The 14160-nt window shown below is 42.6% G+C and overlaps 2 protein-coding genes across 2 annotated transcripts; one reads left to right on the top strand and one right to left on the bottom strand.

The window, feature by feature from the left end:
- Positions 1 to 658: 658 nt before the first annotated feature.
- Positions 659 to 7837, top strand: LOC124665671 (dolichyl-diphosphooligosaccharide--protein glycosyltransferase subunit 2). The gene is made up of 19 exons (XM_047203063.1): positions 659 to 899; positions 1085 to 1280; positions 1364 to 1453; positions 1566 to 1622; positions 1727 to 1796; positions 2096 to 2160; positions 2589 to 2643; positions 3025 to 3152; positions 3237 to 3352; positions 3436 to 3505; positions 3936 to 4034; positions 4153 to 4242; positions 4331 to 4479; positions 5152 to 5263; positions 5345 to 5428; positions 6797 to 6877; positions 6950 to 7174; positions 7288 to 7410; positions 7486 to 7837. Exons 1-19 carry the CDS (start codon positions 751 to 753, stop codon positions 7600 to 7602), a joined length of 2076 nt encoding a protein of 691 aa, XP_047059019.1. The 5' UTR covers positions 659 to 750; the 3' UTR covers positions 7603 to 7837.
- Positions 7838 to 8119: 282 nt separating this feature from the next.
- LOC124665670 (ABC transporter B family member 26, chloroplastic-like) lies at positions 8120 to 13087 on the bottom strand. The gene is made up of 18 exons (XM_047203062.1): positions 12709 to 13087; positions 12470 to 12594; positions 11904 to 11946; positions 11753 to 11797; positions 11502 to 11624; positions 11315 to 11418; positions 10918 to 10972; positions 10754 to 10824; positions 10565 to 10667; positions 10189 to 10399; positions 10006 to 10079; positions 9797 to 9853; positions 9615 to 9689; positions 9423 to 9497; positions 9055 to 9336; positions 8893 to 8957; positions 8761 to 8821; positions 8120 to 8570 (listed from the first exon to the last, which is right to left on the bottom strand). The coding sequence occupies exons 1-18, from the start codon at positions 13081 to 13083 to the stop codon at positions 8490 to 8492; spliced, it is 2025 nt and encodes a 674-aa protein (XP_047059018.1). The 5' UTR covers positions 13084 to 13087; the 3' UTR covers positions 8120 to 8489.
- Positions 13088 to 14160: the final 1073 nt, after the last annotated feature.

Genomic DNA, 14160 nt, shown 5'->3' with positions numbered 1-14160 from the left:
ACTTAATTATTTTCATTTTCATGAGAGCTTTGCACAACTAGTAGTTTTATTAGGTTTGTACTACTTTATCTTATCTTTGGTGCTTGCATATAGTTCTCGACATTTATGAATAAAGCACGGTGAAAGGAGCCAAGATGAGGAAATATGGAGAAGTTACAAGCATGAGACTTAGCCATATGAAAGACGAATAAAGTGATGTTTTCCATAATAAGAGAACAAATATCCAAGACCATGTTATTGTATCACACGTCTATACGAATCCAACGAGCCAAAGCACGGTCCAAACAAAATTTGTATGAGAAAATGACGTCCAAAATAGTGTTGCATAATAAAGATATATTATTGATGTGAAAATAGGCATACATCGTATATATAAATCCGTAACAACATTTGAGCATTCAACTAGTACTTGATAAATAATACAAATATATTAGCTTGAAAAATATACTACTACAAGAATACAAGAGTACAAGAAAGAAGAAAGACTTATACGAGCAGCAAGGGCTGGAAATGGTCGATGTAAAACTGAAAAACCGATATACGTAAAAGCTTACTGGAACCACCACGAATCTCAAAGCAGCTCACACTCTTCCGAGGTCGAGGCGGCTTGACCCTTGTGAACGAGAGGAAAATATTTGTAGTCGTCCCCTTCCCTCGACCTCCGGCAGATCTGGCCACTCCCACCCGCCCAGTCTCCTAAACCCTTCCTCCTCTCCCCCACTCCGGCCGGCGCCGTCCGCCGCATCAGCCATGGCCTGGGGGCTCCCACCCTTGGCCGTCCTCCTCGTACTCGCCGTGATCGTAGCCCCACTATCCTCCGCCGTTCGCCCAGTCTCCGACGCGCACAGATCCACAGCCGCCGAGCTCTTCACCGCCTTCCCCGACGGATCCCTCGGCGAGTAAGTTCCTTACTCCACTAGAAAGCGTCACCATCTCTACTGATCTCCAGGGTTCGTCCCCCGGGGGCGCAATTACGGACCTACTCTGGTCCAGATCGATCCGAGAGGGAACCGCCTGCCTGAAATCTCGAGTCCTACTTGCGTCTTCTTCTAAGTGTTTGTTGTTGTCTCTGCGCGCCGTGCAGTTTGGAGACGACGTACGAGGCGGTCAGCACGTTCAAGATACTGGGGGTGCAGAAGGACAAGAGCCTCGACGGCAAAGCCTGCAAGCTCGCCTCCGACACGCTGTCTTCCTCCTCCTCCTCATCCGCGAAGGATCTGTTCCACGCGGCCCGGATCAGCGGCGTCCTCGGATGCAGCATTGGCGCCGGCGTTTACGATGTGGGTTTTAGCTCTCGAGATCTTGCCGTTGCTATTGGGATTTGCTTGTTTGATGGTGTTCTGGGGTTCGTTCTTTGTGACAGGATGTTGCGTCGAGGCTCAAGGCAGTGATCAAGGACTCCAATTCACTCCTTGAATTCTACTATTCCGTGGGAGGGCTGCTCAGCCTCAAGGTTACCCCTATAATCCACTCGCTTGCCGATACTTGTTGGTTGCCTTCAGCACTAATGATAGGTGCTCATCTGAATTTATTTAGCGGTTGACAAAGTGGTGTTGTTTTTGCAGGAGCAAGGACACAGCGTTGTTTTGTCTGACGCAGACAGCATATTTCATGCAATTAAGGTGACAACAGTACATTACGCTATGCAATTTTTTCTGTGTATCTTTTGCAATCTACATCTTGTTCTGCCGTTCGAACTAGTTGCTGATCTATATTTGTATCGTAGGCACTTAGCCAAAGTGATGGTAGATGGCGTTATGACACCAACAGTGCTGAATCTAGCACATTTGCTGCCGGTAACATTTTTTGCCATATTGCACTACTACACTACTATAGAGTATATTAGTTGAAAATTGCCGCTTTAAATAAATTTTATGTTTAACTGCACTTGCATGTGGGATGAACTGGTTGCTAGTTACAAAATTTTGCCTTGCTGTCTACCTGAGGACACTCTTATTACTGCAGTTATATACTTAGTATTCATTTTCAGTGTCCAAGTCTTTTTGAAGCTTGTTTCGATTCACCTGGATGATTTTACTGCAAATCAAATGCCTAGCTTCAGGCGCTGATGTTTAGCAATAATGTACTGCAACAGGTATCGCACTAGAAGCATTGGCAGGAGTTGTTTCACTATCCGATGCTGAGGTTGATCCATCCATGGTACGTATATGTTCTGTGCTCGTGCTTGATTAACTTTGTTAATTTGCTGTGTGATTATCTTCCTTGAATATAAGTGATAAAGAAGTAAGGGTAACTATATATGGTGCATGCCATGTCACAAAGCCTTGTAATTCCCAACTGAATGCAAGTGAAAACCTTATACATGATCCTATTATCTTCCTCTATGAGTAATATAAGGACGCAGGGGTAACATATACATTTAAAAACTACTATATTTTGTGGAGTCTTGAAAGCAGGAAGGGCTTGAATTCAATACAAATAGAAACATACCTAACAAATTATTAATCTCTCAACTTATGGCATTCTAAATTACGCACAACAATCTCCATTCATCTGATTTACAAATGCATATTGTTTGAAGTTTGTTATTACCATGTATCTTAATTTTTTTATTATCATGCCATCAGATCGGAGTCGTTAAAAATGACATCGTGAAGCTATTTGGCACAATCAAAAGCTATGGTATGTTCTCTAGCCTTCTTCTTTGTGCTCGCTGGAGATGAGCATTTGGTTCACTGTTTTTTTTTAAATGAGCTTATAGACCTGAGATTTTGAGTATTATCGACTTAAACTTGTCAAGAGTTCTCCAGGAGTCAAGATGCCTGGTTGATATCTTGTAGGAACTTAGGTACCAAATTGCTAAGCCTATGGCATACTTAATGGCAGGTTTAGATAGTTACTACTACTGTCAATTTCTCTCTCCAGATCGTGAAGTTTTTATTTAGGCAGTACTGAAACTATTTACTTGGTCTACTGTGATACTTCTCCATTACGAAGGAGCCACTTCCAAGTGAAAATACTCCTCTTACTGCAGATAGTATCTTATGGTATGTGTTTTCTCAGATGATGGAACCTTCTACTTTGATGAGAAGAATGTTGATGCTTCCGAATACAAGGGCCCCATAACAACTTCTGCTTCAGTAGTACGGGGTTTCACTTCATTCGCAAATGCTGTTTCTGGGAAATTGAATGTGAGTTTTCCCCATTTCAGTTTGGTGCTTGTTCATTAAATTTGTGTTAAGCACCTTCCATAACCAACAACACTCAACCTACAGATCCCCGGTGAGAAAATACTGGGCTTGGCGAAGTTCTTTCTTGGTATAGGGCTCCCAGGTAGTGCAAAGGATTGCTTTAATCAGATCAAGTCCCTGTCACTCCTGGAGAACAATAGGCAAGTTACCCTTTTTCTTGCCATTTTTGAAGAGTTTGCAACCCACATTATTTTGATGCTTATTTATTTTCTGCAATTTACAGGGTCTTTGTTCCTTTGATCCTTTCACTTCCTTCCAAAGTACTGTCCTTGACCTCCAAAGATCAGCTGAAGGTGATCATCACGTGCCAGTCTCTTTGATTTTGCCTGATGTATTAATGTGGCTTTGGTTCTGCATTAAATTATTCTGTGTTGTAGTGCAAAATGGTATTAGACACATTATATGACACTGGTGACTGAGGAACTCCCCATGTCTCTTGCAAGCACTGTTGTATTCATTAAACTTTGAAGTCTTGAATTTACCTTGTTTCTAAACAAGCATTCTATGATTTCTAACCTTTATGCATCCTGCTGGTACTTCTGTAGTTGCAATTTAATAGTAAGTTAATAACAATAATGTTTTGCTAAAGAGTATGTTATGAGTGTGAACGAAAAAAGTAACACTTGGCTGCAATATTGTCACTTGTTGCTTTTGAGTTCAGAAGTTTTTAGCTCGGTGCAAGTTAACTCCAACTTGTGTCCCCTTGATATGTATCATTTTCAGGTTGAAGTCACTACAGTGTTTGGATCTGCTGCACCTCCTCTCAGAGTAAATCTTGTGCAAGTATTGGGATCTGACTCCAAGGTTATCACCACTGACAAGGTACAGGTTTAGATTAGTGTTTACCTCTTGGAACTTCTTTTTTATTATATTAGTTTATCATTCTTTTGTCTCTGTTTGAGCTGCCATTCCCTAACATTTTTTTTCCTTATGGTATCAGGAACTTCAGTTTGACGTTGACAACAATGTTCATTACTTGGACATTGATCCATTGAAAATAGATGTTGGGAAGTACTCGCTAGTTTTTGAGGTAATAGTATTTGCCATTCTTTAATGTTTTGCCCTTTCTTAGTGATAGTATTTGCCATTCTTAATGTTTTGCCCTTTCGATTTTCAAGATTTCTCTCCAGGATCCAGAACATGAAACTGTTTACACTACTGGAGGGAGAAACACCGAAACTGTCATTGTCACGGGACTGATCAAAGTTGACAAGGCAGAAATCGGAATAGCTGAGAACGATGCTGGGACTTCTGAGTCTGTTGAAAAGTAAACTTTTCAAGACATTTAATTCCGTGCTATTTTCCAGAATTTGGTATTTTACAGCAACTTATAAAAGATAACTTAGTTCTGACACCAACCGCCAAAGTCAATCATGATCACTTTGAAAGAGTTCATTCTCATCTGGAATAGCACTTCTTCACCTTTTAGTATTTAATTTTCTTCACACCTGACGTCTGTTTGAAGCATATCCTCCATTATGTAATTCACGATCCTCTCCGTGTTGTGTTGGTGGATCATATATATATAGCCAGCTACCATGGGGGAGGTAGATAGCTACGCACCCACATCTGGCCATTGGATCATCCTGTAGAATATTTTCTACCGTAGATCGAATGAATGGTGTTAAACTTGCTGTTCCCTGAACCGACTGTGTTTCTTTCTTGGGACAGTGAAAAAGATGGCTTATTTTTTATCTGGATGGATGAACGATGCATTTTTTTAAATCCGGTATGGTTGGAAAGATGCCTTGTTTTTTATCTGGATGGGGGAAGTGTTAACAGACGGCTAACGGGGTTAGACGTGCCTAGCTATACCCCCAGTTAGAAAATCTGTGTTAATATCTATTAAGTTGTCTGAAGATTGGCATGGGGTTTTAGCTGCTAATTGTGGCAAAATAGCTTATTTTGCATGTCTCACTTTCAATCCACTTCTTTACAGGTTAGATCTACTGAAAGATACACAAATCTCTCTCTCTGCGAACCATCTGCAGAAGTTACGTTTATCTTTTCAACTAGCTACACCACTTGGGCGCACATTTAAACCTCACCAGGTGCAATAAAACCCAAGTTTCTCTTTCAGTGTTGCAGTATTTGTTCCTTTTCCTGACTTCGTTTAGCAAATTTGTTGTCAGGTGTTCTTGAAGTTGAAGCATGAAAGTGGAGTTGAACACTTATTTGTGGTGCCGGGTTCTGCAAGGCAATTCAAAATCGTTCTAGTTGAGTATACATACTCCCCAGTTTGTTGTACTCAAGTGCTTGCTCTTCATTCATTTGGCAATGTGTCAGTTAGTTTTTAGGCCCTAAATTATATCATCCAGAGAACGTGGTTCAGTTCTTGAGACGGAAGGTACTAGGGGGGTGTTTGTTTGGGCTTTTTTTTAGCTTTCCAGTAGAAAAAGCCACCCAAACCAACCAAACGCTGCAGTTGCGCTGTAGGCTTTGCCAAAGCCATCTAGCAAAATAGGCATACACGCAAAAGCACATCCGGAGGTGCTTTGGGTGGCTTCCCGCAGCTTTGCCACTTAAACTCGAAGCAGTATAAAGCATTGCCCCCATTGTTTAGCTTATTTACAGGCATTTGCCATCGCGACCATGCGTGCAGACCTGGCCTTTCCCGACCCGTCCCGTACTTTCCATGTGCGTCAACAGCAATCGGTCGATCAATACACGCACTAGGCTACACCGGACCATACATCTGTACGCATGTACTCCGAACTATGAGGGTAGTTTAGAGAATTCTCAGTATATAGCTAGACAGCCAGCCATGTTGCCAAATGATGAAACTCGAAACAGTTGCTTTACCTGCACAACAGCTTTTTCTGGACAGCAGCTTTCCCTGCACAGCCAGCCAGCTACAGCCCAAACAAACAGACACTAGGTATGCCAATAATGCAGGACTGTAATGTCATACCCCTTGAATCCCTTGGGGTTGGAAGCCATAGGAGTCTACACCAAAGCGTGTTTGATTACATCATAGGAAAAGCATAGGAATTCATGAACCATAAGAGTTTCTGAAGAGTTTTGACTCCATGGAAATTTTCAATTGGAAATGAGTACAGAATGGCTCATAGAAAAAAAATCATATGGTTATCAAACGACATTTGTAGGAACTTTAGGATGGAACACTGTTGGCATCTTTATAGAACATTTGTACAGAATGGCTCATAGAAAAAAAATCATATGGTTATCAAACGACATTTGTAAGAACTTTAGGATGGAACACTGTTGGTATCTTTATGACAAATTGAGGTTTGAAGAAAAAGGTCATACAGGTTGCAAAACATTTGAAATAAACCTATTAAACATCGTTCAAAAATTAGTATATAATGATGATTATGGTGGATGCATCTTCCAGTTGTGCTTGAATTTGAATTTGGGCGTTCCTCACATAAAAGCATGGTGGCATGGTTACACACCGGTAATGTGGCCAAATGTGGAGATGAAGTACCACAAGCTGACTTGACATATCTTACGTTGCATGTTTCTGCTGCCTTCAGCTTTCAAGGGTTCCAAAAGAATTTATACATTCTAGACATTGTTTTATTAATAATATTTCTTATGTGCTTGTTCAATCCACATTGTAGGATTTTCTTGGTTTGGTGGAGAAATTTTACTACCTTTCTGGTAGATATGACCTTGAGCTTTCAGTTGGTGATGCTTCAATGGTATGTTGCCACATTTATATTTCTACAGTCCTGTTTCGTTTAGCCTTGCTGATTTTTCTTTGTCTGCTTCAGGAGAATTCATTCCTACGAGCCCTTGGCCATCTGGAGTTGGACTTGCCAGAGCCCTCAGAAAAGGCCCCACGTCCTCCTGCACAAGCTGTTGATCCGTTGGCAAAGTTTGCGCCACAGAAGGAGATATCACACATTTTCCGTGTACCAGAGAAGAGGCCGCCTAAGGAAGTCTCACTAGCATTCACTGGTCTCACACTTTTGCCTTTTATTGGGTTCTTGATTGGGGTGAGTCAACAATTCCTACTCCAGTGTATATCTTTGTCTGCTATCACAAAGTTGTTTGGAAAATACTTCCAACATATTGATGCTGATAATGTGCTTCTGACTTTTACTTGCAGCTTATGCGTCTGGGAGTCAACTTGAAGAACTTCCCATCCCTGCCAGGACCAGCTGCATTCGCATCACTTTTCCATGCTGGAATTGGAGCAGTTCTGCTGCTCTATGTTCTCTTCTGGGTTAAGGTCAGTGTCCTCCTTGTAGTAAACATAATTGCACAAGCAAAACATCTGCTCATGTTCATTCTTCTGTTGTAACAGCTGGATCTTTTCACAACTCTGAAGTACCTTGGCTTCCTCTCAGTCTTCCTTGTGTTTGTTGGCCATAGGGCCCTATCTTACCTTTCATCGACATCGACGAAACAAAAGACTGCTTGAGGGGAAGATGCAAACAGAAGTTTTGGATCCTCAAATTTCGAGCAGTTGCGGTTGCTTGGATCCTGTCCTGAACAGAAGTTTTTCTTGAGCAACTTGAGTGTCTAGGGACAACTGAACCGGGTTCCATTTTGTAGTGAATTCTAAGAATCTTGGAACTAGAAAAGTTAGTAGGACCTCACCTTCATGTATGATGCACTGATGTTTACTAAATAGACTTGATTTTTCAAAGATAGAATTAATAAGATCATGTCCTTGTGAAAAGAAGTGCCTTGTGCCCTTGCTGCAGCCAAGTGTGGTGGCTGCATTCTGTGACAACACACGAAAGAGCCATACAACGAAGTGAACCTTAGCGCTCTGAAAGCATTCATGACAATGCACGTCTGGCCTAACGTAGCAGTTGTGTCAGTGAAATCTATCCTTCCGAAAGATCATATACCCAACGGAGCAGTTGCATCAAATATTATATAATATATACCTTATGGAATCTTGAAACAAAAGGACCATTTGAATATAGAAGTTCTATCAAAACTGGAGTATATTTCATCCCAGAAAATTGTTGCATTTTTTCTTATACAACAGTTGGTTACAGGGTTTCGATGATCTGAACTCCAGAATGCCTATATTTATATAGTTACAGGTTGCATCTGATAATGTGTGACTAAATGAATCATGTACGAACTACTCAATTTCCTGAATCCTCCATGTACTGCCATCGCTGGACTTCGACTGCCCTTTGATCCTTTGGCGACGGTAACCGTTTCAATACAGTTTGGTTAGTTGGCATTTGTGAATCATTAGAATCTGGAACTGATCCATGGTCAGTTGTAAGAATACACCAATGACAGAGGCTCCACCTGGAAAACCCCAGTGTAGACTGAACCATCTTCCTATGGGAGAGCATCATTTTGTCGCCGAGCTAATCTTGAATACAAACCATCTTGCTTGATAAGCTCACTATGTGGTCCGTCCTGTACAACCATACAGAAGAGTGATCTAAAAACCACAGAAGTGCCTGGAAATACTAATCAAAAGTTCACTATTTCTGTGAGTAACGGCTGTAGGTACAATCTGTTCAGCTGCGGACAAGCCTGACATCGCGAATCTCACAATTCACAATATGTGTTTGCAGTCATGACACGACAAAAATCAAAAGCTTACCTCCACAATATCACCATTATCCATCACAATAATCCTATCAGCGGCTTGAATCGTGGATAACCTATAGAAAATGGCGTCAGCTTAATTCTTATTCCTAATATAAGAGGAAACTTAGTCTTAAGCAAACATTACCTGTGAGCTATGATTATAACGGTTCTTCCAGCCTTAGGGTCGGTGCTTACTTCAGTGATAACACTCTAGAGCAACGCAGAAAAAAAACTTAACATGCTATTCATAGGCACATTATACTTATCTACTGTGTACAATTTATTCTTTTCTTAACAAATACTCTACCTTCACATAATGTTCGCTCTCAGCATCAAGTGCACTAGTGGCTTCGTCAAGTACTAAGATGGCTGGATCTCTCAGAAGGGCCCTTGCAATAGCAACACGTTGCTTTTGGCCTCCACTAAGAAGAGCATCGTCAACAGTGGTGTTATAGCCATCAGGAAGAGCCATTATGAAATCGTGAGCATAAGCCTGTTTAGCAGCCCACTCCACTTCTTCCTGGCCAACTTCTCTAGGGCAGCCATACCTAATATTTGCACTAACATCCATTCGAAATAGCTTAGGCTCCTGCATATAGCAAGTATATGCTATTGTTAAATACAAAACAGTTCCATGTGGTACAACAATCTGTCTTGGGTTAAATGGATCTGAACCTGTCCCACAAAACCAATTCTCTCCCTAAACCATCTGGTATCCAGCTTGCTAAGTGGAACACCATCTACTAGTATCTGCACCAGTTACAAACATAACTTCAGACCAGTAAATAACTTTGCTTTTGAAGTGCAGCAATGCTTAACTCCTGGAAGGAGGGACAGAAACAATAGAAAGAGGCAGAAATAACTTACTTGCCCATTTGTAGGTTCATATAGCTGAAGTAGAAGGTTAACTATAGTACTCTTGCCACTTCCACTAAGACCAACCTTTGAAGGTGTAAACCATGCATGAGCAGTAGGATTATATGTCAAAGGTTGCATTCGCAATACTTGTAGAATTCAGATCTATGAAAGCATCATTCTATATATCTTACAATGGCAACTACTTCATTTGGATTGAGTGTTAGATTCAGCCTTTTCAAAATTGGTACCTGAAAATTAAGAGCCACGAGGTAGATTGGTACACAAATACCCAAACATATATAATAATCACGGAACACACAAATTGATGAACCCTACTATACATGTGTGCTTGTGTGTGCTCATCAAAGAAAAAACATCTAAAGGGGATGGTGATACATACTGAAGGTCTTGACGGATATGAAAATGCTACATCTTCATACTGAATTCGCCCTTCTAACTTCTGTAACCTGAGGCCTGCGATCGTGAAAAAATTTAGACTACTTTAACAATGACAGTCTGACAATTAAAGTATCAAAGAACAGAGACTCTAAAGTAGACATCAGCATGCACTCTACGGCCTTGCCTTTAGAAGTAAGGTGCTTGCTAGGCAGGAGATCCATCAAGCGGAAGACTTTTTCACTTGCACCGACAGATTGCATCAAGGAAGACCAGTTATCTCCAATCCACCAGGTAGACAAAATTAGCCACTCGGCGTACAGCGTGAATTTTGTCAGTTGCTCAGCACTTAACTTCCCGGACATGATATATATTCCTCCAATCAAAACTGCAACGACCTACGCAAAGCTTATTTGGAAGAATTCTTCATCAGTAGTGCAATGAGAACTGAAAAGTCCATACCTAGATCCTATGTTTCTAGTAATAATATTGCTCCCTCCGACAAAACCTGCGACAAGTAATATGGGTCGGATGGAATATTAAAACACAGTAGCATCAAATACCTGAGTAGCATGGTATAGATAATTCAAGCTCAAGCTCCAGCCCCCATAAGCCATTGTCTGCCGAAAGCTTACATCATACAGCTTATCCAACCACTTTGCATACCTATATATAAGTACAACAGGGTTTATGACATGTGCATAGTGTTAAATATATGCTTTATAAGAGAAACACGAGAGCAGAGTGATTACCTTTTGATCTCTTGCTTTTCGGTCCCATAGACCCGTACTGTCCTAACCAATGTTATCGCTTCTTGAGCAACCTGATTTAGATTAATATAATACAAAATGAGGGAAATCACTGATATATGAATTTGCCTTGTCAAATAGCTTCCAACTAGAGGCCATAAACTTACATTATTGGCACTTGCAGTGAACTCTTGTGCAAATTTAGCTGCCTTTTTCTGATACCTATCAAACGAAGGTATCATAATGATTTCTTTCACATGGACCAAAGATTCAAAGCAAAAAAATAAGGAAACCTGGAGGAGGTAGTATATACTCCCTCCGTTCACTATTATAAGATGTTTTAGATATTTCAATGTGGACTAGATACGGACCGAAATGAGTGAACCTACACACTAAAACGCATCTAGATACATGCATTTTTGAAAAAACTAAACAATCTTATGATAGTGCATGGAGGGAGTAGCATTTACTTGATATTGCTGCAAGCTAACAATATAATAGGGAAAAGAGCAAGCAAGACCAAAAGGAGAAATAAACCACCGAGAAGTGAGAACAAGCTTTTACCGTCCATGAACTACCATAATCATTGACAATGTCCCACAAGTAAGCATAGTGCACAGTCCAAGAGGCCATGATAAGATTAGAAGATAAATTAGCGCGCCTATACCCTGAGACAAAGTCACGTATGATAAATGAGTTTTTCAAGATAGTGGTCATCATTGTAGACTCGAATACTAAACAACCTTTTCACCTGAAGCAAGTTGCGCGAAATCAAATTAAGATCATTGCCAATAACTCGAGACACTTGCTGGCAGTCGGAACCAAGCCTACTTGTCAAATCACCCACAGTTTCCTCGTCGAAAAAAGCAATATCCTAGCACAATATAGAATGCAGTTATGAAACTTTGTAGCAATTCCAACCGAAACTAAATAAGACAAAATAGTATGGGCCCTATTCAATTTTCTTGAGGAAACCATATGTTTTTCCTTCTCTGTTTTTACCTGAGATAGGATGGAATCAAAGAGCATTTCTCTCATTCGTTTGACCTAAGAAAAAAAGTTGAGATATTGATTGTAAGACACCGATCGATCCAAAGGGCAACATGAAAGGAAATAGACTTGTTAAATTACATAAAATCTAACATGGTTTTACCAATATCATGTTCGCAATACCGAAACAGCAGCTTCGCACACCACTGCAAAAGGGGGACACGAGCTAAATAAGCAACCTAAAAAAAACTCAAAAAACCATGCTGAAGGCGAACAATTCTAGTCCTGTGCAGATTATCTCACGAAATTCCTTGTCTTCATGTGTGCACACTTGTCCATGCATGTGCATGTGCAGTTGTCGACAATGTATATTTGCAGAAATTGAAGCTTGCATTTCACAGCGATCGTACCGATCATATCATAGCATTTGCAATGTACCATGTAGAAATTTAAGTTTATGTTTGGCAGCTATGCTACCAATTCTATACTTCATCATACTGTGAACACCTCAGGTTCCAAGCTCATCACAGTCCAGAACTTCTCCCATATCCTAGATTGTCAACACATTTCAAGTTTTTTGCAGACTGAACTAGACCACCCAATGCCTAAGTGAGGGTAATCATTCAGGCCAGCTGTTTCAGCCCAGTGCGATCAAAACAGATAGTGGCATAGCTTGTCTTGTGATCCTAAGCACGATATGAGCTGGGTCTGAAGAAACAATTAACTGACCTGAACACTCCAGAAATCAAGCACAGAACAACCAGCAGCTTGGCATTCGTGTAGAAGACGGCCCCTCCGTTCTGCGCGGAGAAGATGGACGCCGCGAGCAGATGGGGTATGGCGATCTCCGAGAGCTGCAGCCACGACCACACAGACAGAGCATCAGCGGCTCAGGGCCACACCCACCAAACAAAACTTATCCAAACCACGGAGTTGGACTAGACTAACGGAGACATCATGGGCATTACCGCGGCGCAGACGAGGGAGGCGAAGCCGAGGAAGACGACCCAGCGGTCGTTGGCTACGAGGGCCCACATCCGGTGGAGGGCGGAGGCGGCCGTGGCCCCGCTGGCCTCGGCGCGCCCGTCCGCGCCCTCCTCCTCCTCCTCGAGGCGCCACCACCTGCCCCCCGGCAGCACGTTCCGCAGCCGCCCGATGAACTCGCGGCGCCTGCCCAGGCCGCCGAACTCGCCGCCGACCGCCGCCGCGGCGCGGATCCTCGCCGGCCGGATCCGGCGCGCGGGCGCCCGCAGGCACGGCGGCCTGGGCGCGAGGCTCAGCGACAGCCGCGCCGGCGCGGAGCCGAGGGCCGCCGTGAGGAGCAGCGCTGCCGGGGGCGGCATTCTCGCTCCCCTCGCTCGCGTGCGCGCGCGCGCGATCCGATTCGGAGCTCGATTCCGCGCTTGCCAAGGAGAATTTGGACGGGGAAGAAGAGGAGAAAAGCGAGCGAGGTGCGACCTCGCCGGAGTTTGGGGCTGGTTGGGTTTCCGTGCAAACGCAGCGCTGCTCGCCGGCTATTTTGCGTCCCTTGTCTCCTTTTTTTGAAAAAACAAATCTTATTTTCCTCCCACTTCTCGTCGCGTGCTCTTTGTTAAACCATTTTGCTCCGACTCTTTTCCGTTCGCCGGGGAATTGCGTGTACGCTTGGCCGCCAGTGCTGTGGCCGTGGAATTTCCGAGTCATTTTCGAAAATTGCTGGTTCAGTTTTCTCGAAATTTTCTGGCCGAGAATAATCATGAGGAGATTGGGCTCGGGTTACGCGGGGAAGGAGCCATGCGAACGGGAGAGAGTGTGCACTGTGCAGCAGTTCTCGACGTCCTTCTTTCCTGCCGCTGGTGGCCGTGAACCACGTGGCGCTACAGCGTGAGTTTTGGCTCCTTTCCTCTCAAATTCCCTTTTTGTCTATACAAGCTCTGAGAAACTCGTGCGCTTTGCAAAATCGTTTTGTGAGTACATGTGCGGCACAATAGCGTCTCTTTTTTCTTTTGCCAAATATCCAGTGATCTATTCATAATGCTCAACAACAGCACTGTAAGAAATGAAAAAATAATAAAATTACAAACATGTTCTTATCAAATACAAATGGTGGTTTATCCATGCAACTGGAAAATGGAGCTCTTGGATTCCCATCGTGGACTTCCTTCTTCGTGGACGAGCACGTCGCACTGTGTATGTAAGCAAGCAGTAGACTTGGTGCGAGAGGCACGTGAGCAGGGCGAGATGGCTTGGCTTGGAAATTACGTCAGGGTCTGCGTTTGGCCACGATAAGCTACCTCGGTCTCATCGACGCAAACGCAGCCGGTGACTTCTGCGTTCAAACTTTTCAAAGTAGGAGTAGTATATTTCGTTCCAATAGGTTAAAGTAGATGTCTAAGATTTATCTAAATTTAGATGTATCTAAGCACTAAATAACGTCTAGA

The sequence above is a fragment of the Lolium rigidum genome, chromosome 6 (genome assembly GCF_022539505.1).
Source record: "Lolium rigidum isolate FL_2022 chromosome 6, APGP_CSIRO_Lrig_0.1, whole genome shotgun sequence".
In the NCBI taxonomy this organism is placed as follows: Eukaryota; Viridiplantae; Streptophyta; class Magnoliopsida; order Poales; family Poaceae; genus Lolium; species Lolium rigidum.
This window is presented reverse-complemented; position numbering and strand designations above follow the sequence as displayed.

What these genes read in the sequence shown, in the direction of transcription:
- LOC124665670 (XM_047203062.1), bottom strand. Translation starts at nt 13,083, where the DNA reads ATGCCGCCCCCGGCAGCGCTGCTCCTCACGGCGGCCCTCGGCTCCGCG. An exon ending in TTGATTCCATCCTATCTCAG is followed by an intron (nt 11,625 to 11,752) that starts GTAAAAACAGAG and finishes ATATTGTGCTAG; the next exon opens with GATATTGCTTTTTTCGACGA. An exon ending in ATTATGGTAGTTCATGGACG is followed by an intron (nt 10,973 to 11,314) that starts GTAAAAGCTTGT and finishes TTCGTTTGATAG; the next exon opens with GTATCAGAAAAAGGCAGCTA.
- LOC124665671 (XM_047203063.1), top strand. Translation starts at nt 751, where the DNA reads ATGGCCTGGGGGCTCCCACCCTTGGCCGTCCTCCTCGTACTCGCCGTG. An exon ending in TTGGCGCCGGCGTTTACGAT is followed by an intron (nt 1,281 to 1,363) that starts GTGGGTTTTAGC and finishes TCTTTGTGACAG; the next exon opens with GATGTTGCGTCGAGGCTCAA. An exon ending in TGGCACAATCAAAAGCTATG is followed by an intron (nt 2,644 to 3,024) that starts GTATGTTCTCTA and finishes GTGTTTTCTCAG; the next exon opens with ATGATGGAACCTTCTACTTT.